Source organism: Callorhinchus milii, unplaced genomic scaffold (genome assembly GCF_018977255.1).
Source record: "Callorhinchus milii isolate IMCB2004 unplaced genomic scaffold, IMCB_Cmil_1.0 Scaffold2, whole genome shotgun sequence".
Lineage (NCBI taxonomy): Eukaryota > Metazoa > Chordata > Chondrichthyes > Chimaeriformes > Callorhinchidae > Callorhinchus > Callorhinchus milii.
The window spans coordinates 115,041,184-115,069,103 of NW_024704743.1; the positions used below are offsets into that span (position 1 = coordinate 115,041,184).

The 27,920-nt window shown below is 39.6% G+C and overlaps 1 protein-coding gene, 1 long non-coding RNA gene and 1 other non-coding gene across 7 annotated transcripts; all 3 read left to right on the forward strand.

The window, feature by feature from the left end:
* The first annotated feature begins 6,030 nt into the window (after nucleotides 1-6,030).
* LOC103174778 (transcription factor 24) lies at nucleotides 6,031-9,670 on the forward strand. Its single transcript, XM_007887327.2, has 2 exons — nucleotides 6,031-6,456; nucleotides 9,548-9,670. Exons 1-2 carry the CDS (start codon nucleotides 6,031-6,033, stop codon nucleotides 9,656-9,658), a joined length of 537 nt encoding a protein of 178 aa, XP_007885518.1. The 3' UTR covers nucleotides 9,659-9,670.
* Nucleotides 9,671-21,175: 11,505 nt separating this feature from the next.
* Nucleotides 21,176-27,734, forward strand: LOC103174400. 5 transcript variants are annotated; one of them, XR_006084883.1, is made up of 7 exons: nucleotides 21,176-21,294; nucleotides 22,180-22,389; nucleotides 23,034-23,128; nucleotides 25,138-25,250; nucleotides 25,770-25,833; nucleotides 26,348-26,461; nucleotides 26,931-27,734. It is a non-coding gene; the product is annotated as an uncharacterized LOC103174400 (long non-coding RNA). The 5 variants fall into 5 exon arrangements; XR_487304.2 differs by having other exon boundaries at nucleotides 26,371-26,461; XR_006084886.1 differs by having other exon boundaries at nucleotides 22,256-22,389.
* Nucleotides 23,261-23,339, forward strand: LOC121848184. Its single transcript, XR_006084902.1, has one exon. It is a non-coding gene; the product is annotated as a small nucleolar RNA SNORD87 (small nucleolar RNA).
* Nucleotides 27,735-27,920: the final 186 nt, after the last annotated feature.

Genomic DNA, 27,920 nt, shown 5'->3' on the forward strand with positions numbered 1-27,920 from the left:
TATATTCTGGGAAGCGCTTCAAGATATCTCAATGACGTGATAAGGAGCTATATCATATGCAAGAATAATTATTATTATATAAATACAATTTGTTGTTTTGTGGGCGAATGCCACAGCGAAATTTAGGCAAGGCAATGTCCCAGGACTGGCCTCCTCCTTGTCCCCAGAGTCGTCCGCTCCACCATCGACAGCCGTGCCTTCAGCCACTACGCCCCGAGGCTTTGGAACTCCCTTCCTCACTCCCTCGTCCCCTCTCTTCCCACTTTCAGGTCTTGGCTGAAGACCTTTCTTTTCGACTGCGACTTTGGTCACCTTCCTCCCCCTCCCTCTGGCTCTGAGACGCCGTCCGCCATGGAGGGCGCTATATAAATCCAAGTTGTTCTTATTGTTGTTGTTCCACAAACAGCCACCAAGTGAGTGATTAATTTTATTTGTTATAAGTCTTGAAAAGAGATGTTTCAGAAGGGACCTTAAGGAAGTAGGTAAGATACTTAACAAGATAGAGAGAAAAAACAGGACAGTATTTGAGATGTTTCAATCCTGGAGTACAAGAGGCTAGAGGTTCAAGCTTGTGAAGTGCACTTTCAGGACAGACACCAAGAAGTACACATAGGGTAATAAATGGCTGAAAAGTGATATAATTACAAGGAAACCGGCCAATTTAAAGAAGTTGATACTGTTAAGGAAAGGTAGTATGGTGGGCATTCTGGAAAAATAAGATCAAATGGTCGGCATGGCTTTCTTCATCCAAAACTCAGCTGTGATCACGTTTGAACTAATTAATAAAGGTTTTGCCTGGAAAAAAATCGTAGCTGATGATTTCCCAGAATTTGGGGCAATTATCAGCAATGTGAGGAATCCACTTAAAAACATGTTGTAACATGTATGCATTATTCATTTAAAACATTAAAAGTTACGATAGATTGATAGTGAAAGACTACTAAACTTGAGTTCAATATTTGCACCGATTGACCAGCAGTCAGAATGGTTTAATATGACCTTTATAGTACATTTAACAAAGCATTAACATTAGTTGGAGAGAATGGGGATTTGGAATATTTTAAAAATATGATGTAAATGAATGGGAGCGAATTAGTTTATATAAATAGCCAGAGCTACCAGGTGGAATATAGATTATAACGACGTTATTCTCTCCTTATATGAGTGCAGTAGAGGGGGGGAGATGTGGTGAAAATAAAAGCTCTGCCTGGGATAACAAACTGAACAGATGGGTTTGGGAATTGAGTACCAAGTGAAAATATGAAAGAATAATAATGGGAGCAGTGCAACTTTCCCAATCGGAAACTAATGTCCTTGGGATACCTCAGTTCCTTCCTTCGTAAACATTGTTTGGGAGACCCACCACCAGTTCTACTCATACAACAATTCCAGAGTAAACGAATTATGCATTTTATGTTTATAGAATCGCAAGAGACAGATTGGGTTTATACGATCCACTCAAAACAGCATCGTTGTTCCTTTTTTTTCCCCCCCAGTGGCTGAAATCAGTGAAGTTTCAGTAGGACATTATTGAAGTGCTGCACCAAATGGAAAAAAATATATTTTTTTTACACACACGAGCGTTGGATGGAAAGAAAGCAAAAGGAAACCCGATTTTTTTTTTCAGATTAAATATACGAACGTATGTTTCTTCTTGACGTGCTGGAGTTTACATGAGAACATTTACACATGGGTTGCTCTATGTTGCATGTAATATTGAAATCTGACCACATCTGGGAACTGGGTGCTCCTGCAAAGCAACACTCTTCGGGTAAATAAGTACCAAGTGCGAGGATTATTATTAAGTATTGCACTTAAATCGTGCATTTAGTCCAAACGACTGGGAGTCGCTGAGCACAGTGTGGTTTCTACGAAGGAAAGCTGTGGGGGAGAAACAGAGGCCACAGGAGTGCAACGATTTGCTGTAATTTTAGGTAATTCAGTTATTCTGCAACCGTTAAATTGTATTTGGGTCCTCTACAATACACTTTCAGATAACAACAGTAGATTTACGCAGAGTTTAGAGAAATGAACATTCAATGTTCTACCCTGTAAACGTCTACTGCATTATATTTATTGTTTATAATGACCCACTTTAATTTTGCTGTCACAATTCCTCTGTGTTTAATCAAACCCTGTGGTACGCGGTCGGGTTTAGCGTCTGTGGGAGTATTTGTTTGTATCTTTGCAGTCAGTCCCAATAATAACTTTGATCTTCATTGTTGCAACGACTAAAACGTTATTCGGTGCTCTGTTTTTTTCAATCTGCTGAAAGTACTGTACTTTAGATATTTAAGTGGATTAGAATCACATTACTTTTATTTACTGGCGCGGTATATATAATAGGCGTCTACTAATGCCCCGATTCATGATTTAGTAAGTCATTCAATGTGCCATGGAGTGCAACCTGGTTCAAAGGTGCTTTTGGACACTGTTTGCAGAAATAAGGGTTTTATTTGGATGAACTTTAATAATAATAATCCTCGCATTTGATATAGCGCTTTTCACGTCGGGAGGACGTCCCAAAGCGCTTCACAGAACACACTGTAAAGTGAATAAAGTAAAATATGTAACACAAGTCACACACACACCCACACACACCCACACACACCCCCACACACACACACTCACCTGCGAACTATATGCATCACCTTTAAAAATCCAAATCAAAGATTATGCAATCATTTTGCTGCGGCTTTAAACAAAAGAAGACGAAGAAAAAAAAGTGCACAAAAGCAAAACGCGATTGACCAAAGCATCTCCACTCCTGCACTGAAAATGCTGACTGACAGAACCATGATCATCATCGTCAAAATAATAATCCTCGCATTTGACACAGCGCCTTATCGCGTCTTCGAGACGTCTCAAAGCGCTTCACAAATTATACTGTAAAGTGAATTGACTAACTTTTGTGGGCGAAACGTGGCAGTCAATTGGGCACAGCGGTGTCACACAAACAGTCGTGGATTGAGTGACCCGAATTAGTTTTTTTTAAAATATAATTGTTTTTGGAAGGGATTTATTTGTTTTGGAAGTCGCGACTCTGGGTGTGTGTGTGTGTCTGTGTGTGTGTGTGTGTGGAGTAAGGCAACTTAAAAGGAAATTCATCCAAATCTCCCTGATGATCTTTTATAAGCTTTATAGACATTTATTATAATAATAATAATAAATAATAAATAATAAATAATCCTTGCATTTGATATAGCGCTTTTCACGTCTTCTAGACTTCTCAAAGCGCTTGACAGACTGCACCGGAAAAGTGTAGTGACTGTATATTGCGTGGTGTATCAGGGAATTGTGCGGGGAACTATCTTAAATGAATGTAAAATGTAAATGATCGGGAATCTTGTGCCTGCAGTCATATGCCGGTCTGCAAACAGTTTATTCGTGTTGAAATGCCAGACTTTGTCATTCCACCTATTTGTCTTGTAATCACTGTAGAAGTGCTCCACAGTGATCACTTTTCTGACTTATTGGAATACTCTTGAATTTCGGGAGCAGTCGATCCAGTTTTTTTTCATTGGAAGCCTTCAGCATAAATAGCGTCTCCACTCTCCTGCAACCATTCGCCCACAAATATACAGTCAATTCACTTTACACTCTATTCTGCGAAGCGCTTTGGGACGTCTGGAAGACGTGAAAAGCGCTATATCAAACGCAAGGATTATTATTATTATTAATCGGTGATCGCATTTTCACTGACAATTGATAAAAAGTCATCGAAGTTAAAACAGCAATTTAGCTGCCCATAAAATACATAGTCAATCCTCTTTGCAGTATATCACGGGAAGCGCTTTGAGACGTCTTAAGGGCACTATATCAAATGCTATTATTATTATTATTATTATGTCGGGCTCGTACAGAAAAGTGGGCATAAAGGACACAATACCGGTAGCCCAAGACAAATGTGATGGAATATTTACACTAATAAACTGACTTGCCGATCGGGCAGGAAATAACTCCTTATAAAACTTCAGTGACACTTACAAAACAAAGCAGCAATTTAAATCAGGTTTGGTTTTGATTGACGAGTCGGTATTAGGACGTGAAGGACTTTGGTGTGGGGTGGAGCTCCCAGAAAACACAAAGGAGAATTCTTGTCTTGTGGCAATAATATATAAGTAGATATTAATTATCACAAAGAGTTACCCCCGCAGAAGAGTGATTACATCGTGCTTGTAAAAATAACCTTTTTTTTTTGGAACCAATGCTGTTGGTTATTAAATGAACGTACATCTGATGAATTATTATGCCTTTAGAAAAAAAAGGGGCATTAATTAACCTTCCAGAAGAGTCAGAATGATTAATTTACGGTTTTAAGAAGCGTTTCCTCTCCACTGCAATCAGAGAAATGCGAGAGATCCGCACAGGCAAAGATACAGTGCTTTTTGGCCATCCGTCCTGTGTGATGGGGAATTGTCGACAACGTTGATGTTTTTTTTAAAAAGGACATGTGTTTGGTCTTTCTTTTCGAATATTTAAATTGTTTCCACGTATTCGGATAGCAGGGACTCAGCAGTTAACTTAGCCAATGACACACCATACAATAGCTTAGATATTTTTAATGCATTTGAATTTGACAGGGGGTGGGGGGTAGGTAGAAAAGTCTCATTTTAAAATATATATATATAATATACATACTGTTTATGTATTGCCTAACTTTTCTTCTTCTGCGTTGCTTAAATCTAGTCTGCCTGGTTCATGAAATAGGATAATCATATTTTTTTTTGACACAATATATATGTTCTAACTTTTCTTCCGTGTTGTTTAGGTCTCGTTTGCGTTGGTGGTGAAATAGGATGCGATGTCTTTGAGGGGCAGTTTGGTGTGGGTATCCCATTACTTGTTAGTGAGTGCTCGGCTACACGATGATTAATTGGTCTTCAGTGAGGAGGCTGTCAGTGCTTTGTGTTGTCAGTGAGTGGCTCCAGAGGCTTAGGCACTCCTTTCAGGTGTGTGTGTGGGTGTGTGTGTGTGGGGGGGGTGGGGGGGGGGGGGGGTATGTTTTGTATGCAGCAGCTTTTGCAGCTGACCAGCACACACACACAGTCTTTGCTTCATAAAAGCTCCTGCTGAGAGGAGGGGGGCAGAGAGAGAGAGAAAAAGGTTCGTTCCTGAATTCTGAACAGCAAAATTCAGGAGAAACACGCTTATTCAGGAGAGAGAGAGAGAGAGAGAGAGACTGTAACAGCACCTGAACTAGCAGCCCTGTGCAACCTTATAACCTTATGGTGCGTTTGGTTAGTGCAATAAGGTACAGTACTGTAAAACCTGACGCGTCTCCTGTGTGTGTGTGTGTGTGTGGTGTGTTTGTGCATATAAGTTTATATGTATAAATCATACCTAATGAGAGATAGCAGTCGGTTACTATACTACTGTGTGATTCCGAAAGCAAGCAGCTCAAGCAATTGGAAATGTTATTGGTTAAGAGGCGTTTCCTCTTCAAATTCTTCACAGGTCGTTGAAAACACGATGTGTGTGTGTGTGTGTGTGTGTGTGTGTGTATCCATCTGTGTGTATTATATGTCCTGCAGAGCCAGGAGGGGGGTGTGGGTGTGTGTGTGTGTTGGGGGGTGGGGGGGTGGTGGGGGGGTTACATAGTGTTGCATTACTAACCAATCCATTCTACACGTTATTTGGAAAGTTTACCAACAGTGTACACGGTGCAACTTTCTCTGCTGAAGAAAAAAGGGGACGCGTTTGGCATTGGCATCTCGGCCCGGAATTTGGGGATGACAGCAGAGCGGCTTTAACGCAATAGCCCCGTTGGGGTGAACGAACGAATGCCTTCGCCCCCAGAGCCCTCCTCTCGTATTATTTTTTTATATGACGATTTTATTAGAATTTTCGGATAATTTTTTTTGAAAAAAAAATAAAAATAAAAATAATAATCCGACTCGAACTCCCGGACCTGTGCTGGTGTTGTTTCCAGGCTGAACCCCCCCCCCCCCCCCCACCCACCACCCCACCCCCACCCCACCCCCACCCCACCCCATGCCTGTTGGCTCGGAGTAAGTCCGGCTCTCCTCCATGGATCCCGCTGTCGGTTCCGAAACCGTGGAGGTGGACAGCCCCGGTAGTCCCAGCCCCAACTCGGACCAGGACCAGGACCGGGACCAGGACGGGGGGCTCTGCCCGGTCCGCCAGCGCTCGGAGCCGCCCGGTCGCCCCAAGTCGGTGCGCCCCAGAGGCAGACCCGCCGCGGCCAACGCCGCCCGGGAGAGGAGCAGAGTGCAGACGCTGCGCAACGCCTTCCTGGAGCTGCAAAGGACGCTGCCCTCCGTGCCGCCCGACACCAAACTCTCCAAACTGGACGTCCTGATCCTCGCCACCACCTACATCGCGCACCTGACCCGGACCCTGGAGGAGAGCCTGGAGGAGGGGGGAGAGGAGGGAAGGAGACCCCCGGGGCTGCTGCACTCGCTCAAAGTGGACGGATATCTGCACCCGGTCAAAGTGAGTCCGAGTGCTCCACCGCCGCTCATATAATAATAATAATAATAATAATAATAATAATAATAATAATAATAATAATAATAATAATAATAATAATCCTTGCATTTGATATAGCGCTTTTCACGTCGGGAGGACGTCCCAAAGCGCTTCACAGAACACACTGTAAAGTGAATTGACTGTATATTTGTGGGCGAACGCGGCAGCCACTGAGTCACTGAGGTACACCCACTAAATACTCTCTCTCTCTCTTTCTCTCTCTGTCTGTCTGTGTTTATCTCAGGTCAACCATTATTAATAGTCCCCGATAATTGCATGTTTTTATTTTTTTAATTTTCTTCTCTCTCTCTCTCTCTCTCTCTCTCTTTCCCTTTCCACTCTTACCGCTCGTTTAAGCGCTCCGAGGCGCTGCCCTCCCCGCGTGGAGGGCGCTCTGTGTCAGCGCAAGTTGTCGTCGTGGTCGTCGTCGTCGTCGTTGTTGTTGTCGTTGTTGTTGTTGTTGTCGTCGTCGAAGCGGCCCCACTTCGCGATTCTTAGACCTGTTACTTCTTTCTGGTGGTGATGATTTTTTTTTCCCCCCCAAAAAAAACATATTTTTGGGGCTTCCAACAAAAAAGGCCAAAAAAAAATTTCGTAAATTCAAATCGCAGAGGTGTATCGATTTTTTGTTTCAAAAGAAAACTGCAGTGGATGAAGGCATTTTTTTGTTTGATCATCACTTAAATCCCCCCCCCCACCCAAAAAATAATAATAATAATAATAATAATAATTTACATTTCCCAGACCTTTTCGACTAAGTGATTCACTTCACAGTCGATTAAGATTTAAGGAAACAAAAGTTGGAATCCACACTGACTGTTGTTGTTGATGTGAACACAGTCACTGATGTACTCAAAGACATCTCCACACGACATGGACTGGAACCAACTGCACTGAAATCTAACTCACTGTGTAGGAGAGAAGAGGGGACATTCACTGCCTCCATCGTTATTACCCTTTTGCTGTTGCTTTCCTGGATCCCACCAAATTGGGCTGTTAGTTCCCCCCCAAAAAAATAGCTTAACTTTCCCAGATGTTTTTGATGGAGCGATTCACTTCACAATATCAAGTACCTGTTTTACTATTTTATTGTTATTATTAATATTATTGTTAATATTATTATTAATATTATTATTAATTATTATTTTTGTTGCTGTTACACGTTGGGTTCTCCTTAGGGAAACCGAGAAACCTTTTCTAATTTGATTCTGTACAGCAGTCGCTGAATAACGTGGAAGTGATCCAAATACGAATGTATTTATGGTTCCAACGCGAATCCAGTTTCCTTTTGTTGGACAACTTTACACATTCATTGCGCGCATTACTCGGGTTTTTTTTTTAATTGAAGCAGAAACGAACTCTGAAAATAGGTGCTCCGTTATTTTTACAGGGCAGTAAACATTTTCGGAGAACGGATTGAAATAAATAACTTTCCTCTATGAAATGTTAGTAAGAGTGCCGACCATTTGTATCTAAAATGTCCATATATTTGGGGGAAAGCGGTATAAAAGGGAAAAAAAAGGGAAATTGAGATAGATTTCAGGATAGAATGCAAACCCACCCCTCCCCCAAAAAAAAGACTGATAAAACAGCTTTTGCCAAACTGCAAAACTGCAAAACAGGGAACAAAAATATTGCATTTACACTGTATATGAAGTAAGAGAAGGAGCGATGTGCAAATCTTTAAAGCAATCTGGTTGTCGATCCTCGGTTCTTGATAATGGTGAAGTCAATCGCTCGACCAGAAACATCTGTGAAAGTTAAGCAATTGAGAATCGACAATTCTACATATTTAACACCATTATGTAAAAAAAAAACCAGAAAACAGTTCATTTATAATCCATTTTTAAATTTAAATTATTGCTGAAAAATGAGCACAAGTTATACTAATGTTATAGGGAGTGCTTGACCTTTTTTTCAATTAATTACACCAATTCTTTATGAATTGTGGGAAATAAGCTTTGTTTTATTACTTGCACCAATTCTTAATTAATTATGGGAAATAAGCGTTCAATACAGGTTTAACAATTTATCCTCTTGACTCTTTTTAACCTGTCTTGAGCGACATACATCTTGTTAAGGTATCGGTGCCCTCTGTCTAGAGTTGAATGAGTTTACAATTGTTAGTTCCACTATAGAACTACAACATTCAATCATTTCATACGAAGGGAAATATTTTGCATGGTCAAGATACAACCTAAAATCATGGATTGAAAGACTGGTCACTACAGTATAATGTTTTGCAGTAAACACGACGTTTGGACAGATCTTGAAGGCTCATTGCCAGCTCCCTGCAGTGTACTGCCAATGCTTTAGCTGTCAAGGGAAATGTAGACAATAAATTGTAAACATGACTCATAAGAACTACGCTGACTTAGTTTTTATATATATATATATATAAAAAAAACTCAACGGTGACCTGGTTACTTGAAGTTGTCAAGTATAATAATGTTGGCATATTGGCAGCAACACACATAGCTTTGTGAATCCGCCGCATCCAAATCTGCAAATGTTTGCACAACAGTGAAAGGTGTGGGACACAGATCAGCAAACGCGTGTGGGAAGAGCATTGATTTGAACTGAATGATTCTTCTGAATAATTCTAATAACTGAGAGTGAATTAGGTTGGTTTCGGCTGTAGAACGGAGGGCAATTTTATGTTTTTAACTCGAGGTGGAGAGAGCTCTGGTGATAAAATAACATGTGAAACCTAATCTTGAGGAGCGTTTCAACAATTAATTGGAGAAATGCAATATCTCATACCCAGCCAAGGTCGATGTTAACAATTCATACAGCATATATGGGTCGAATTCCTTCATTTGCCAACCTTTCATGGCCACACTGTGTTAACTCTGCTTTGCTGCAGAGCAAAAGGTAAATACAGGTACAACTCAAAACTCACCTCCATCGCAAAGTGAAACCCTAATGTATCACTCGTTTTTAATATGATCTAAATGACGGGGCTTATAATGATAACCTGTCTCTTTCCTTTACGTCGGATCAAACCTAAAGCTCTAATGCCTTGTTGTTGTTGTTGTTGTTTTGTGACTTGTAGAAGTGGCCAATGCGATCTCGTCTGTATGTTGGTGCAAATGGACCGTTTCTGAATTCGGGGCCAACAGACAGTCAGAACCCAGGAGAGACCTCCAAAGCTAATGCTCCCTGAGCTGTCAGACACACACACACACACCACAGACACAGACACAGACACAGACAGACAAGACCTGCCAAAGCTCACCTCCTGATGCTTGAACCGTGACAACCAACGACGAGAACGTTTCCTCTTCTTTTCCTTCACACTTCCCATTAGTGTCGTTGGAACGACAAGTTCTCAGACTCATTGGAGAGATCGGTCAAAGGACCAGGTGTCAGATTGCAATGCAGTCGCTTGAAAATGCACGCGAAATGAATCTAAAGCGATCGTTTAATATCAAAGTGTTATTCAAGCTATAACGTCGAAATACTCGTTGAGATAAAAGTCCAGGATTAAAGTGTGAACTGTGTTTGTAAATGCCAAACGATAGCTCTGTGGATCATTGCCATGTTCTCTCTCTCTCCCCTCTCTCTCTCTCTCTCTCTGCATGTATTTGTGAAGCAGACCTGAAATACCTGACCTGATGTACAGTCTTGGTCTTTGTAAATGTGTGAAGTGTTGAAGCTGACGTTTAGTACTCGGTCTGAGTGTCTGAAGGCTCTGAAAGGATTTCATGTGCCCCGGAGTAATGAAGTCTAGGCTTGGCTGATGGGCTATGCACTTTCGATTAGTCAAGTTTGCACTAAATGCACGAATGAACGGATCCGACAAGGAAACAGTTGGAGTTTCTCTGCATGGCCGGGTGATGTAGTGTCTACCTGATTTTTTTTTGTTTAAGAGCATTAAATCCCTTTTTTTTTATATGTATGTATATGTGGGGGCGAGGGGAAAGTGCTCTCGAAATTTGTTTATTTGAAGCCTTGGCACAAACGTTGCAGTACCAATACTATTTATTACCAGGCAAGAATTTCTTGCCTCTCTCCCTCCCCACCCCCCACCCCCCCCCCCCCCCCCCCAAAAAAAAGGAATGAAATCGTTGTTGTCCAATATATTGACGTTTGTTAAAATTGTTAAAATTGTTGAAGTTTGGCCAATCTTACGACCTGGCGAAGAAGCATAGTGTCTGTTAGATAAAGATCTGTTTAAATTCATGTTGATTTTACCATATGCAAAGACTCTGATTTGTATTTGAATCCTCATATTTGCTTAAATAAAGCAACCCGTCCCTATGTTGTGTGTGGGGATGAATTATTCGAAAATGTTTCTCTCTCAGCATCTTCCAAATTGAGATAAGAGCGACGCCAAAAACAAAGAGCGTTTTAGTTTATTCGCTCAAACAATGAGTTGAAAGTATTTGCACGTTAATGTTTTAAAGATGTTGTGTTCAGTTTAAACGCCGCGTTTGGAATAATTTGGCTTTGATTTAAAGAGCACAGTTTAAACCCATTTGACCGCTTTGGAAAATTAGATCAAATAGGCCAAATGGCCTTTATCATTCAAATGGTCTTGTAATGTACTCACAAATTTACTTCATGGGCGTGTGAGCAATCCACGTGTACCAACACATCAAATTACTTTATCCCAAGCATTATTTTAATATACAAATCTATTCGTTACTGTTTCATCTGAGTGAAGCGACATTCTCATAACTCAATCGCCTGCAAGATACAGTCACTTTACAGTAAATCATGTGAATTCGGTGTGTTGAAAAGGTGCTATATATCAAATGCAAGGGTTGTTGTTATTATATTGAACACTGTATTAAATTATAGCGACGATTTGTTTGTATGATTCTGGGGATTTCGTTCTTTCGATAATTTAAGGATCCATTAAATATTATGTTGAGAACGCAAAATAGCAATATAGGTGCAACTAATGGTTATTGCAATTGTACACAACCAAAAATAACATGCAGCTGAATTGCATTCATTGTTGTATTTTACAGATCCAAACACGAGAGTCGGAAATCACGCTCTTATCTTTGAACATTTTAAACTTAACACAAATTGTGAAAGCAGGGTTCCTCGGTAACATAGTTTACAATTGTTAGTTCGTGGCTGTGTCCAAACAAACATCGTTTGCCAACTTTTTAGTTGTTACAAGACGCAATGTAAAAACAAACTGCAAATTGCTTTAAATCACAACTGAGCCATTGCAGGATAGCGTCTCAGAGCACTGAAACCCCATCGACTCAAAGTATTGGCCAAACACTCTATATAACAGTGGTGGCAACCACTTAAAATCAATGATTCTTGATTGAATATGTCTTGATGTGTGCCATCGAGAAATTATTGAGATTGTTTTACACATTTATTGTGTTGTTGGCCACCAATGCTCTGTAAGGAGTTAAGCATTTCCAGTATTGCTGTAGCACACGAGGACCTTCTAACCTTGTGGTGGTACAGTACTGTGTGTCAGTCTTGTTGCAATTAATCCTCGGGGATTTAAATGCATTGAATGTATTATCCTTTTGAATAAATGGGGGAACAGACAGACAAACACAACCACTGTACACGGCAGTCCATCACCGGTGGGGGGGGCAACAAATCTAATCTTTCCAATTTATATAATCATGGAGGCATTCAGATAGGACATTGTGTAACTTTGCATTCCTTTATCACACCCAAACCTTTCTTGTGCAGCCACGATGAGGAGTGCAAGAGCATCCTGGTGGAGGCTGATTTGTACTCCCCTCTGGGGAGAGATGTTTGCCTCCTTTGGGACGCCCTACCCCTTTTTAATTCGATTTAATTCAATTTAAACCCAGTTGAGATTGGAGAGATTCAGCATTGAGGTAGAATCGTTTGAATCCAAACTATTTTATTGAAAATTGTCATGCATTTTTTTTTTGGGGGGGAAGCTGTTTAGTGCGATAGCCACAGATTCAAAATATATGCACTCTTTGCCAAATTTCAGCTGGGTGTGTAACTGTTGATTTATTTCGAATCGATCTTAATGCATACGTTTTTATATTCTTTTCACCTCATTTCAACGTCTTTATTTATTGTTTCCCCCTTCCTTTACTCCCCGACCAACTCGTTTTCTGCACCCCATCATCTGAGAAGGTGAGTGGATGCCATACCAAGCCTGAGACACCTCTCTCAAATGGTTGCTTGTCGGAGGCGTACGAGAGCATCCATCTAACCTTAATGACCCCTCTCTCCTTCTCTCTCTCCCATGGGAAAGCCCACTCGCCTCTGTTCTCTGTGTGGGGAGACCAACATTGCAAGGAGCGAGATTGATCGAGAAATCCTCGAGTGGGGGGGGGAATCGTGGTACAAGTTCCTACAATCCCACAGCACCGTATGTGATGCTTCCAAGACCTTACTCTATTGACTGCTCATGTTGTTAAGTGTTTAATTGTCGTAACAATGTGAGAGGCTGTTGCACATATGAATGTCACACCACTTGATTTATCTTTTTTTTAAAATAGTAACATCTGGTGTATGCATTACTTTCCTTATTTATAAACGTCCCAAATAATTGACTTTTGAATGTTCCCCTCCAAGCCCACCATTGGTAGGCAAGCTTTGAGACTTTGCCTTTGGGAATTCTCTCACTATCTTTAAACCTCATCAAAGAACTGTCTATTTTGACTGGGCTTTCAGACAATATTGTATCCACAAACTTCCTCCTTTGCAGCATAATTGTTGACCCACACTGTCTCTGTAAGGAGCTTTCGAACATTATCCCACGTGAAAAGCGTTATGCTGTATAAACCCAAGTTGCTCTGAACAGGATGCAAGAAAAGACTTATGATAGAATACAGTAACAACATTTACATTTGTAAAATGCCTTTCACGTCGCGAGGACGTCCCAAGGCACTGGACAGACAGAGTTACAGACCCAAGCTGGGGGTAGACGTCATGGAGGGTGAAGCAGGGAGATCAAAAGCACGGTCGAAGAGGAGGGTCGTAAGATGGGTCTTGAATGTGGCAAGGGAGGGGGCGAGGCGGAGGGAGTGTGGGATGTAGTTCCAGAGGGTGCGGGCAGAGTGGTAGAAGTCCACCCGCCAATACTGGGGCGAGCGAGGCGGGGGACCTGAAGCAGGCCGGAGCCCACTGAGTGGAGAGAGCGAGCAGGATGTTAGGGATAGGAAGTTGCCGAGTTAGGGGGGAGCAAGACTGTGGAGTATAGATGATCCTTCCCTCACCTCTGACCTCCAGGTTCTCTAATTCATATTTTTATTCATGTTCATGTTATCCGTTTTGTCAATACTACTCTGGCTAGTAAAGCTCTGAATTTGTCTTTTTAGTCCTCCAACACTTCAAATATGTTATCTCACCAGATGTTTTCCCTCCATTCTGCATTCACGCCTTTAGTGAAATCAAAACTCATTGCACTGTTTCTTACTCTTGCTTATTCTTTCCCAGGACCTCAAGAGTGTAGAATTTGTTACTTTCCTTGATCTTACTAATAATAATAACTACTAGCAATTGCTATTGTGCCTTATCACATTGAAACTTCTCACAGCGCTTCACAGAGTTTTTCTATAAGGTGTAGTGATTGCGTGTTTATAGTTGAAAAATAAAGGCCTGAGGCACGTGGCATGTCCAACAAATAATTTTGTATTTGGAGGATTGTTGGTCAGGACATGGGAGAAACTCCCTTCTCTTTTTGAATAGTGCAATGGGATCTTTAATGTCCCCCTGTACAGGCAGATGGGACTTTGATTTAACATCTCACCCAAAATATGGCAACTCCACCACTGCAGTATTCCCCAGTAATGTAAACCTAAATAAACTATGAGCGCAAAGTCCTAACTTGGGGCTTGAACATTCATTCCAAAATCACAACCTCTGATTCAAGAGGTGAAAGTGCTTCAATTGACAAGAGTTTACATGATTTAAAGTCCAAACTTATGACCTTAGAAATCTCTTATTTCCCTGTTATATTAATAATAATCCTTGCATTTGATATAGCACTTTATCACGTCATTGAGATGTTTCAAAGCGCTTCACAGAATATACTGTAAAGTGAATTGAGTGTGTATTTTTTGGGCGAAATTCGGCAGCCAATTACACACGCCAGTGTCCCACAAACAGGCATGGATTGAGTGATCAAATTTTTTTTGGGAGGGATTATTATTCCCGGAAAGCAATCTACCAATTGACTAACAATAGGGTTCCTACTTCCTGCTAGCTAAACAGAGCCATGTGGAATAAGGAAACTTGCCTAAGGTTTTACCCCATCCGGGAATTGAACCCAGGTCCTCTCGCTTGCGAGGCAAGCCCACTAACCAGGAGGCAACAGGCCTCCTGCAAATATTTCAACCTTGCTGGTGTACTACATTATGGATCTTGGGCCATTCACTCACATTCATATTAAAAAACAAAGCATATGAAGAGCATTGGAGGATTCTGGTAGCAGGTTGTCTGCTTGCCATATTACAGCGTTCCAATAAAAAAGCAAGACAGGATATTAATGGTCCAGTCCATTCAAGCAGGACAGGACTCTTTTTCACCACTTCAAGTCATCCAAACAATCAGGGACAGGTGTTGGTTATGGTGTGCAATATGAGGGCATTTTCCTGGAGTTAAACAGTACAGTTCAAACAGTAACAGTGTAGAGGTGGCAGAGATTCAGCGGGTCTAGCTGCCCACACCCTTTATTAAGGAACGGTTATTGTCTGAGAGAAACAAAAGAGCAATAAAGTAAAAACAATAAATGAATAAAAAGCAAATAAAAATTATGTGTTTATATCAAAAAAATGCTATTGGAATTTGCTCACGGCAATTCATTTAAGTGGATTTGTCTGTACATGCTTAACTGATAGAAAATAATAGACCCACTGTATTGGGTATGTGAAGTATGAATTCAGAGATTATCTTTTGGAAATCTGCTGCATATTTTGACATATATCTGACATATTCAGTTATTGACAACAATACAGGTTTTATGTTTTCTCTTCGAGGGTTAACATAGGATACAATAACATATATAAAATAATTTGTGCACACCATCCGTTGCTACTACCGATTGGATGGTTTAGTGAGATCCTCGGATGGGCCTCACAGGACTAGGCCACGGCTCTGGCAGTGCATTTGGATAGCTCTTTTCAAAGAACCGGCATAGATGCAGTAAGCCGAATGGCCTCCTTCTGTGCTGTATGATTCTGTGATTCTATGATTGCTAGATGCCGCAAGGTAAAAAGGAAGATTCATTGTTTTGGGAGATTGTTTAGTTCCAATTTTTTTCTGAGTTCTATGGTGTGCTTGAATTACCTCACGTCTCATGACTTTATTCAGCCTTATCTAAATAACCAAAGATTATCAACAGTTACTGCTGTTTATCAGTAATTTGCCTCTGCCTGTCATTATAATAATAATCCTTGCATTTAATAAAGCGCTTTTCACGTCTTCTAGACATCTCAAAGCGCTTCACTGAATATACTGTAAAGTGAATTGACTGTATATTTGTGGGCGAAATGCGGCAGCCAATTGCACACGGCAGTGTCCCACAAACAGTCGTGGATTGAAGTGACCAATTTTATTGCTTTTTTTCTTGAGGGATTATTATTAGCTGTGTGGAGTAAGGAAACTTGTCCAAGGTTTCGCCCCCTCATTATACATTATAGTACATTTTGTTCTTCAGAAGAGACATTGAACTGAGTTCCCATCTGTTTGTTCATGTGGACGTTAAAGATCCAATGATACTATTCAAAAAGAGAAGGGAGTTGCTCCCAATGTCCTAATCAACAATCCCCTAAATAAAATTGCATATTCACTTCATGGCTGTTTGTAGGACTTTACTGTGCACAAAATCGGCTGCCTCATTCGTCCACAAAACACACAGGAGTCATTCCACTTTGCAGTAAACTCCTGATAACTTAACCCTGGTTTAACTTGTCACTATCACTTAAGTCATCATTCATTCAGATTACATTCATATAGCGCCTTTCATGTCGGAAAGATATCCCAAGATGCTGAATTATCAGTCAATATCCTGACCTCATTTATTTATGTATTTATACATATGTCTAACTCACCACTCCAGATCACTCATCACTGAGCCCTATTCCCTTGGAGTAAGTTATGAGCAATTTATTGAATATCCTGGAACATTGAATTATTGAATAACCCTTTGGCACACCATTCCAACGTGAGAAGGCGCATTATCAAATGTAACGATTATTATTGATATATCAAATATTTTAACCTGTTTCCATCACACTAATCCTACTTCTGTTGGAAATTGCTGGTATGTGTGCAAACACATTGGAAGAGTCTAATATCCTATCCCTATGTGGCCAAGGCAGGCCATAGCAAGGTCTATTGAAGGTGTTTTGGACTGGCATGTTCTAATGGGGAATTCGGAACAATCCGAGGGTCAAGTCACCTCTGGCTGCTTCCAGTGGCTTACAAGAGGATTCATCTGAGGCACTGGAGCAGATTATTTTCCCATGTTTTCGGCTGTGGATTTGTATGTGAGAATAAAATACATTTTAAAAAAGATGCAAAGTGATCCTTTTGTTGGAAAGTATTTGTGCATACACAGCTTGATACTATGTTACATCAAAGTAGATCACAGCAGATAGCAAAGGTTCTTTGGAAAAGTATCCTTGGAGGATATCCAATAACCAAATGGTGACTATACTCTGATGGAGGGTAGGTAAACAGCGTCTCTTTGGGGCTCAGAATCAAGTCAATCCTCTGAGGCCATCGGAGTACATGTCCATAATACCTCAGGGCAATGTCGATGACAGACCAGCCAGTCTGGGCTGGCAGCAGGATTTGGAGAAGCAGAACTGTGACTGAGGGAAGGGATTATTCAATTTGGCTCCAGAGAACCCCGCATGCCAAAGCCTCAACAAACCGGGTGGTCCGAGTTGGACAAGTAACAGAAAGCTTGCCAGACAGTGCTTTCAATGCCAGTTTTAGAGGTATGCATCACAACATCACTTTCAAATCACATTATGGCGGTTTTTCACTCTCCCTGTAAAAAGCGTCGGCTTTTTCATATATACAGTATATAAAGCCTTGTGCATAGTATTCTCTTGACGTTTCAGAAACTTGGAATTGCCTCCAAAAGCACACGGCCACTATACTTTACGGCGGGCGCCGCAAAACCCTGTTTCACCCACAAAATATACAGTCAATTCAATTCGCAGTATATCCGGTGAAGCGCTTCGAGGCAGCTCGGAAGACGCGATAAGCTGCCATATCGAACGCAAAGGATTATTACAAATCGATTTGCGACGTCCGCCTCACGCCACAAGGCACCGTATCGGATGCGAGGAGTAATTATCCACGAATCGGTCACACAGTCGATTTCAAACTCCTCACTCCCCTGCAAATCCCATCCCTTCGGCCCTTGGGCTCCTCCCGGCCTTTCCGACCAGCGTTCCCACCACCCGCTGCCTCCGCTCGGTTGGCTCTGGCCTCCGGCTCGTCCCTCGGCCCCTCCGCTCCACCGACGGCGGCCGCGCTTTCAGCCACGACGCCCTTCACCCCCCCCACCCCCAAAGCTTTGGAACGCTCTTCCCCAATCCCTCTGCCTTGTCCCCTCCTTTCCCTCTTTTCAAAGTGTTTTTTTTATTGTCCTCTCTGTCCTCTGGTCCTGGTGGAGACACAGGTTGCACTACTTCACGAAGGGCGGAGCAGAGTGCGGCCACATTTCAGTTGCAGTAGTGCGGTCCCCCGGTCACGTGCCGGCGTCCCCGCCCCGAGACTGTAACACGTCATGGCACGTGACGCGACCAGCGGACTGATACCGGGCTGAGTGCAGCGGCAGGCGCCGCCGAGTCACGTGTTGGCGCGAAAGGCGACTGCGAGTCGAGCACCGGGGGCTCCGCGAGTCTGTGCGTGTGTACAGAGGCGAGTAATAACCGGCCCCGCGCGTGTGTAGGGGAGAGTAATAACCGGCCCCGCGCGTGTGTGTAGGGGAGAGTAATAACCGGCCCCGCGCGTGTGTGTAGGGGAGAGTAATAACCGGCCCCGCGCGTGTGTGTAGGGGAGAGTAATAACCGGCCCCGCGCGTGTGTGTAGAGGAGAGTAATAACCGGCCCCGCGCGTGTGTGTAGGGGAGAGTAATAACCGGCCCCGCGCGTGTGTGTAGAGGAGAGTAATAACCGGGCCCGCGTGGGTGTAGCGAGATTAATACCCGGGCCCGCGTGTGTGTAGAGGAGAGTAATACCCGGGCCCGCGTGGTTGTGGAGGCGAGTAATAACCGGGCCCGCGTGGTTGTGGAGGCGAGTAATAACCGGCCCCACACGTGGAGAGGTGTAATAACCGGCCCCCGTCTGTGTGTATGTAGAGAAGAGGAATAACGTCCCCCTCCCCCCGCGCCACCGCCTGGGTGAGAAGATACTGCTGGTGTGCAAACACATTGGAAGAGTAAAGGCGAGTAATAACCGGCCGCACACGCGGAGAGGCGAGTAATACCGGGCCGGCGCCGTGTGCGTGTGACGGGGGGGGCACCGCACCGCACTGCGCCACGTGGTGGGGCGGTGGCGCCCGTGTCTGTAGCTCTGACTAATGTAAATCCTGAGAGTTTTATTTTAGCTCCAGGTTTTACATCTTGAAACTTCAGGATTATTATTGCCCCTTTTTTTTAAAAAAAAGAGAGAAACACAAGAGCGGTTCTCTTTTTTTTTAGACGTTTTATAATAAGACATTCGATGCTTCGTTTCGCTGAGGTTTTTATTCCATTTTGGTGGTCTCATCCCAGATCTGATAACTTATGGGGCACTCGAAATGCCACGTGTATTTATATAGTGACCTTCAAATAAGATAACACCCAGTTTTCTTGTTCAGGTGACACTATTCAAGGGGTGAAGTGTTTCTCCCGGTGTCCCGGCCAACAGTTTTCCACATAAATTGGTTGTTCACACTTGTGGGACCTTCCTGGGTTACTGCTTTACCCTATAAAATGCCCAAGTCATTGCAATTCCGAGGATCATCTCTGACTTTTAATGTTAGAGCATTAATGTTTTATGTATGGTTATAATTTTTATTCTGCAATGTAAATGTTTACTTTTAGCAACCAATGTTGTGTTATACTATATTTTTGGGAGGTAGTAGTTTATGCACAAACTATATTCCCAGTCAGTTTATTTAAAAACGTATGACCTTGTCTGTATTGTGAAGCGAAAATATACCTGGGTTTTAGCCATTTGGACACTATTTAAAATATGAACTTTCATATTAAAACTTAAAATTGTCTCTGGATAAGCGGTCAGAATTAATAACAATTGATTTGTAGGAGTTTACTTTACTCTTCCATACATGATAAATTGAGCTACAAAAGAACTTGAGACATTTCTTAGTCTCGGTGTCATCATAAATCATGTCAGCAGCTGTGTGTCCTAATTTAGATGATAAATTGCCCCTTGCCACAAGGGCGTCATGATCAGAGCTGAACAGTGGACCTGACCATGCCCCTGTTCTCTCCAAAAGTATGGGTGAGATAGCTGGTGGTCAGAGTTAATTCTGCTGGGACTTAAATAGACCATTTCATTGTCTCTATGGTCTCATAATCGTGGTCTGGGTCATGGTCTTGAAATGAACTGGCGGGGATGAGCTGCTTTGGATGAACTGGGACCAATGTAGCCAAGCTGTGGAGCACATGACCTTTGTACCCTGGTTGTTAATCTTTCATTATATTTGCATGTGTCAAATTAATGTCATACATACTGTAATACTCTTGTTATGAATATGAACCAAAATGGATCAGCCTTCACTTAATAGCCAGTTTAATGTTGCTGAAAATTATGTTTTATAGATTGGACCAAATATAAAACTCCTTTTTTTTAAAATAAGTTGTAATGTCTATTGTAGAAGATAATCCAATTAATGTTTTCAGCTTTTTGGTAATTTAGAGTTTGCATTTTTGAAATCAAAATTTTAAATAACCAGTTTTCCACAAATATTTATGGTTTTGCATCCAGTGGCGCTCCAAATGCTATGCCAAAATCACTGTCTACTTTAGATGATTAATAACAGAAGTACAAACTGATTGGGAAAATATGAAGGATGTAGGATGAGTGCTAGAAATGAAATATACTCTTAATTAAAATATGCTACATTTTAATATGCATTGTGCTTAGGTTAGATTATTCTATTGTCATTATGGTTGTAGATTCAAGTCATGTTAGGGACTTTGATTTTATGGCGTTGGATGACACTCGGGGCTGGATTGTGAGAGGTGGTGTTCTTTGGATGAGGCATTAAATTGAGGTCTTATTCTGTGTTCCTTTGGATTGCGTTCATGAGTTTTTCCCAGTGTATTGCCAGTATTTCTTCAGTTAAATTGGTCATTCACCCCTTATCTGCTTGTGTTGTAGACAAATTGGGCGTCACATTTACTTACAATTAGCCACTACACTTCACAGAAAACTAAAATACTTTGAGATGTTTTGCTGTGTTGAAGCAGTCACTATATCACATGCAAGGTATATTATTATCTTTAGAATATTTTCTACTTTGCATCTTAAATTGAGCTAAGAAAAACTAAATTTGTTTGAATACATGCATTGTAGACCTTATCTAATTTTACGATTCACCTTTCCGTTGTTTGAAAATTCTCAGTTGGATATGATGTATTTAGCCATGACTGGGAATTTATTTAGTTGAAGGACAAGTTATATTAATATTGAATAGGTACAGTGCCATTCTGATTAACAAACATGTTGTATACTGTTACAGATGGTGGCAAATATCTTCAACCAATGTCTGCTTCAAAAGTACCATGTGAAAACTTCAGTATGTCATTTCAAATGTCTAAGGTGACATTTCATTTGCTGTGGTATCGTTTTGGTGAATATGAAGGTAAATAAAATTTATGTATCAAATAACTTTGTGGTGAGTAGCATTAATTAGTCTGCTTGCAAGTAAATTTACATAATGAACAATATGTATTGAATTAATTGGGGTGTATTTATGCTGGAATTGTGATGAGTACTTAATGTCGTTTACCCATCTGATTACGTGATGAGTATACAATAATTCTGAGATTCCAGCAGCAGCATTTAAAATTGTTTTATCACCATATAAATTATGGTTCATTAATACTAAAAACAAACAATACTTAGTTATTCTACAGTAAGTTTGGAATATGTGACAAGGTTTGAACCATAAAATGTAAGCCATGTACGCTGTGAAAAATAGTCCTTCATTAATGTAAATTCCTGTTTGTTTAGTTGGAACTACATGCAATTGATGATACAAAAGCTGAGGGCCTGCATAATGCATTAAATTGATTTTATTTAGAATATTAAAATGTTTTTTAGAAGGAATATCCACTATAGCAAAATCAAGTTGCTAGTTTTAGATTTTAATGCTATGGGCACCCCAGATGAAGCCATTTGTCTTGACGTTGCTTGCTCTCGTAGGCAGATGATGAGTTTACGCATTTGCAGTCTCTTATTTTTCACATTTAACTTTTTCGTTGCCTGCAAAACTGACCTGTAATGCAGGCTTTCATTCAACTGACTTTTTTTAAAATTGTAGTTGGTATAACACCTTTCATGTCAGGTGGATGTCTCAAAGACAGGATTTTTTCTGTAAATTATACTCTAAAGAAAAAAATCTCTTGCCATATTGTATTCACTTGTTAAAGGTGATTAGATTAACTAGTTTAAATGCAAAATGTGTTAGTGATGAATAATAACAATGAATGTGTTCACGTTAACTTATCGTTACAAACTGTTGCAGTGGGCAGCAAGGATGTTCGTCCAATTTCCGGTACAAAAACGCTGAACATTCATAACAAATTCTGATATAAACACAGAAGCAGCAGTTCAGGAAGCATCCGTGGAGAATCGAAAATGAGTTAACGTTTCAGCTCTATGATGTTTTGTCATAACAAATTCTGAGTGAGATGGCTTTTGATCTGCTGCAGAGATACTTTTGATGAAAATTAAGGTAAATAAAAATCATTAAGCAAGTTCATAGTAAATATTTTAAAGCCTTGAAAGGGGATTGATGTAAAAATATAATTTAAATGAAGAACAATATATTTGAATTAATTGTGGTGTGTTTATGCTGGAATTGTGATGAGTTCCTATGTCGTTTACCCATCTGATTGTATGATGAGGATATTATGATTCTGAGAATCCAGCAACATCATTGAAAATTGTTTTATCATCATCAAATAAATTCTAGTTGTGTAGATAACCACTGGTGTCATTAGTACTAACAAACAATACTTCATTATTCTGCAATAAGTTTTGAATATGGATTTTTTTAAAAAAAAACGTTGGTATTTGGTATAGCACTTTTCATGTCAGGTGGCTGTCTCAAAGCACTTCACAGGATTTTACTTTAAAGTGTAGTGATTGTGTTTTGAAAAAAAAGTTGCTCCCATGTTCCAAAGTGAGTGTTCTGTGTAAGAAAATGACACCTATTGCGACCATTGTTTAAATTAGAGCTTTATTGTTCTATTTTTCTATTAAAAAAATCTCTTGCCATATTCACTTGGAAAAGGTGATTAACTGGTTAAGTGTAAAATGTTTTAGTGCTGAATACAAACAATGAATGTGTTCACATTAACTAATTTATCATTGCAGTTGGCTGCAAAGATGATTGCCAATATCTGGTACAAAAACACTGCTAACAAATTGTGAGTCTGAGAGGCGTTTGATCTGCTGCAGTAAAAATGAAGGTAAATATAAAAAATGATGCACCATTAAGCAAGTTCATAGTAAATATTTTAAAGCTTCCTTTAAGGGCAGTTTTGTAAAAATATAATTTAAGTAAAGAAGAATATATTTGAATTAATTGGGATTGTATTTATGCTGGAATTATGATGAGTACCTATTGCCGTTTACCCATCTGATTGTATGATGAGGATATTATAATTCTGAGATTCCAGCAGCAACATTGAAAATTGTTTTATTGTCACCAAATAAATTCTGGTTGTGTAAAGGACCACTGGTGTCATTAATTCTGATGAATGAAAGTTCATTATTCTGCAGTAAGTTTTCAATATGATTTTTTTTAAAGAATTGCCCTTGATTTAGCACTTTTCATGTCAGGTGGCTTTCTCAAAGTGCTTCATGGGATTTTACTATAAAGTGTAGTGATTGTGTTTTGAAAAAAAGTTGCGCCCAAGTTCCAAAATGAATGTTCTGAGGAAGAAAAGGAAACCTATTGCGAACATTATTTAGAGTTTCATTGTTCAATTTTCAAAAAAATCTCTTGCCATGTTGTATTTACTTGGAAAAGGTGATTAACTAGTTCAAGTGTAAAATGTATTAGTGCTGATTAAGAACAATGAATGTGTTCATATTAACTAACTTATCATTACAAACTTGCAGTTGCCAGCAAGGATGATCACCAATTTCTGGTATAAAAACACTGATACCAAATTCTGAGTTTGAGATGGCCTTTGATCTGCTACAGTACTGTTGCTGAAAATGAAGATAAATAAAAATGATACATTATTAAACACGTTCACAGTAAATATTTAAAAGCTTTCTTTAGGGGGAAACTTTATAAAAATATAATTTAAGTTGAGAACAATATGTATTTAAATAATTGGGCTGTATTTATGCTGGAATTATAATGAGTACAATTGCCGTTTACCCATCTGATTGTATGATGAGGATATGATAATTCTGAGATACCAGCAATAAAAAAAATGTGGAATTTGAGCTGTAATTGTACCCCAAAAACTGGTCATGCAAATCTGACCCTTGTTGATGTCTAATTGCATTCTTGTTGCAGCTAATCTTTCAAAATCTTAAGAATGTGTGCCAGCACAAATGAGGGGATAAAATAAATTGTGCTTGGAATAATGAAAATAGGTTTCAGATAAAATGTCTATTGGAGCAACGTTGGGGATATAGACTTTTAATTCTAAGAAAGCCCTGATGTGTTCACATGTCCTTATGTTGCAACTAGCAAGACAGCAAATTTACTTGTTTGTGCCCTACTCCATTTGTTACTCTTACATATTTTAGTTTTTCATTGGCAGACATCCCAATTTGTAAAATTGTTTTTCACTCAATGAAAAACATTTCAATAAATGTTGCCATGTCTTCCAATATTGGTGGTCAGTGCTAGAAAAAAAGAGTGAGCTATGAGTTTCTAAATCTGTTTAAATTACATGCATTGTTAACACTGTATATTTTTAGCTGAGAGCTTCATTGGTTTCATATTTCTCAATCTGGTAAAATGTACTCCGAATAGATGATTAATTATAATCCCTGAATTTAATGTAGTGCAGTATCACGTAGTTGAAGTCTCACTATTTTATTGTAAAGTGTAGTGACAGCATTTATAGGCGAAAGCAACAACTAATGTGCACATCGCAAGGTTCCATAAACAGCTATGAAGTAAATGACTAATTTTATCTGGGGCATTATTGGCCAGGATACCAGGAGAAAATCCATTCTCTTTTTGAATACTGCCATGAGATATTTTTAATGCTCATCAATTTTGAATGAGAAAGGACTTCAGTTCAAAGTGTCATAGGAAGTATAGCATCTCTTGACAATGCAACAGTACCAGAGCAATGTAAATTAGACCAGGCACTTTTTGATTGAGTTGAGTGATACCAACTGAGCCAGGTTGACTCCTGTAACTAGCTAAGGGATAAAATACATTTGTGCTGAATGGGAATGTTGAACATCTTCACATAAGTTAACAGGGTATTGGAAACTTTTGTAGGAGGTGGCAAGCTTGCTCATCCAATTTCTAGTTCAGAAATACTGTGAAGAAGGAAGTATCGTGAAATGACCTGCAATATCGATCGCAGTGCTGTTTTGGGAAATGCGAAGAAGGTAAATAGGTTCAGTATTTATCAAATAAGCCTGATGTGGGTAACTTATAATTCACATATGTATTGTTTGAGTTAATCAGTCTGTTAATCTGCTGGATCTATGATGAGTTAAATTTGCCGTTTACCCATCTGTTTGTTATGATGAGAATATTAGCTCTGAGATTCAGCAGCAATATGTTAAAATTGAGACTGGATTACCACAAATACGAGGCTGGGTCCTGTAAATCTGCCAACTAAAAAATACTGTAATCACTGTTCCTTGTACAATAATAAATTCTGAATATTTAACCAAGTTTAGAGATGTAGCTATACACATAATAAAAATATATCCATTTTAATAAAATTCCTGTTTGTGCACTTGGTCGCAAATTGAAAAGTTGGTTATCAGTTCATTTTGACTAGATTAAATACGAGTGCCTCAGAGAGGTTGCAATAGATGAAAGAAAATGTTGTAACTAACTTGAAATGTTAAAAATTAGAAAAGTGATTTGACTTTTTTACTTTCTGAAATACTGTGAAGAAGGAAGTATCGTGAAATGACCTGCAATATCGATCGCAGTGCTGTTTTGGGAAATACGAAGAAGGTAAATAGATTCAGTATTTATCAAATAAGCCTGATGTGGATAACTTATAATTCACATATGTATTGTTTGAGTTAATCAGTCTGTTAATCTGCTGGATCTATGATGAGTTAAATTTGCCGTTTACCCATCTGTTTGTTATGATGAGAATATTAGCTCTGAGATTCAGCAGCAATATGTTAAAATTGAGACTGGATTACCACAAATACGAGGCTGGGTCCTGTAAATCTGCCAACTAAAAAATACTGTAATCACTGTTCCTTGTACAATAATAAATTCTGAATATTTAACCAAGTTTAGAGATGTAGCTATACACAAAATAAAAATATATCCATTTTAATAAAATTCCTGTTTGTGCACTTGGTCGCAAATTGAAAAGTTGGTTATCAGTTCATTTTGACTAGATTAAATACGAGTGCCTGAGAGAGGTTGCAATAGATGAAAGAAAATGTTGTAACTAACTTGAAATGTTAAAAATTAGAAAAGTGATTTGACTTTTTTACTTTCTGATTCATAGAAATGTTTTTCTAATCTCTGAAGGAATCTAATGTCTGCAGCTTCTGTTAACTGAAGGAAAACTAAGCGACTGATTATTCGTCTAAAATCTAAAATCTGAGTGACTATGAAGAAGGTATTTATACCATTGTAAATTTGTCTACAATCTTTGCATTCATACAACTAACCTACAATAGGATGCAATATACTTTGCTGGATCTATGATGACTAAATTTGCCGTTTACCCATCTGATAGAAAAAATCATGTGGATAATGATGATTTGTTCTGAACATCCAGCAATATACAAATCCAACTGAGTAAACTAAACTAACATTTTTTTATTGTTTCTGTTATGGTTACTGCAACAAATTCTTAAAACTAAATTAAATTAGTTTTATTAAGCTATAAGTTGAATTAAGCTATATATCTGTTATCCATATGCCTATCACTAAAATTAGGATAGATTAATTGCATTTGTAATGGAATTTCTGTCTGTGTGGTAGATCCCTTAGACTGTGGTAAAAACGTTTTGAGGAAATAACATGGTGTTATTTTGATTTAATTTGTACACAAATTTAAGAAACTGGTGCTCTTATTTTTCCAGAATGAAAAGAGGATCTCAGAAAAGACCTATATTTCATCAGCAGCTGATTAAATCACAATGTGACAAAACATGTTTTAAGCTGGATTTATATATACCCATTTATTGAGAAGTCTGTACTTCCTAGTACAGGAACTACTGTACATTGCATTTGTTGTAACACAATAAACATTTGTTACATGACTTTTTAAAATGAAAGAAATTTCCTGTTCAGGTTGATGGGAATTAAAACTGAAATTCTTGCATATACAGACTGTTCTATTTTGTACAATGGTTGAGATGTAATGCTACATCGTCCAGTCAGAAATGATGGATTATTGATGATGGACAATATAAAACAATGGTGTGTGCAGGGCAGAGTATGCTGAGCTTGCAAAGCAAAATTGTGGTTGAGATCATTGCTCTGGGGGCAGTACAGCAGTCGGGAGGCCTGCTGAGGAAATTGGGCATTGCACTGCTATCAAGTGACTTGCAAGTTACAGTAAACTGAGGGTGACCAGCTAACCTGACCTGTGCCAATGCCACAATAATTGGGTACTCGGTGTCCCCATCATCCTGACTTGTTCTGACATGAAAGACGCTATACAAGTATACTTTGTTGTTGTTATCATCCCCCGCAGAGGAGCCCGTTTCCTTCCAGAAACTCCTGTCTGACAGCTCGGTTGGGATTGGTTACAAACATGTTGATCAGAATTCAGCATTGATGCAAACTCCACATAAGTATTTATTCCATTGAAACATTTTCAAATTTACTACAGTAGATCATAACACAATGCCACCTAAATCATGTACTTGCATCCTGAAGCAATGTATAGAAATACTTAACTAATTATAAATTTATAACATTTAGTTATAGCTTAAATTACAACTAGAAGAATTTGAATTGATTGCATTTACATGACGTACCTTTTGGGTTAAGCAATATAAAGGATAGGTGCAGGAATTGAATAGTTTAATAATTAACTCATATCCAGGCTCCACTTTCCATCATTT

Excerpts from the sequence above, each read along its gene's own strand:
- LOC103174778 (XM_007887327.2), top strand. The coding sequence starts at position 6,031 with ATGGATCCCGCTGTCGGTTCCGAAACCGTGGAGGTGGACAGCCCCGGT. Across the intron at positions 6,457-9,547 it reads GATATCTGCACCCGGTCAAA|AAGTGGCCAATGCGATCTCG; the intron begins GTGAGTCCGAGT and ends TGTGACTTGTAG.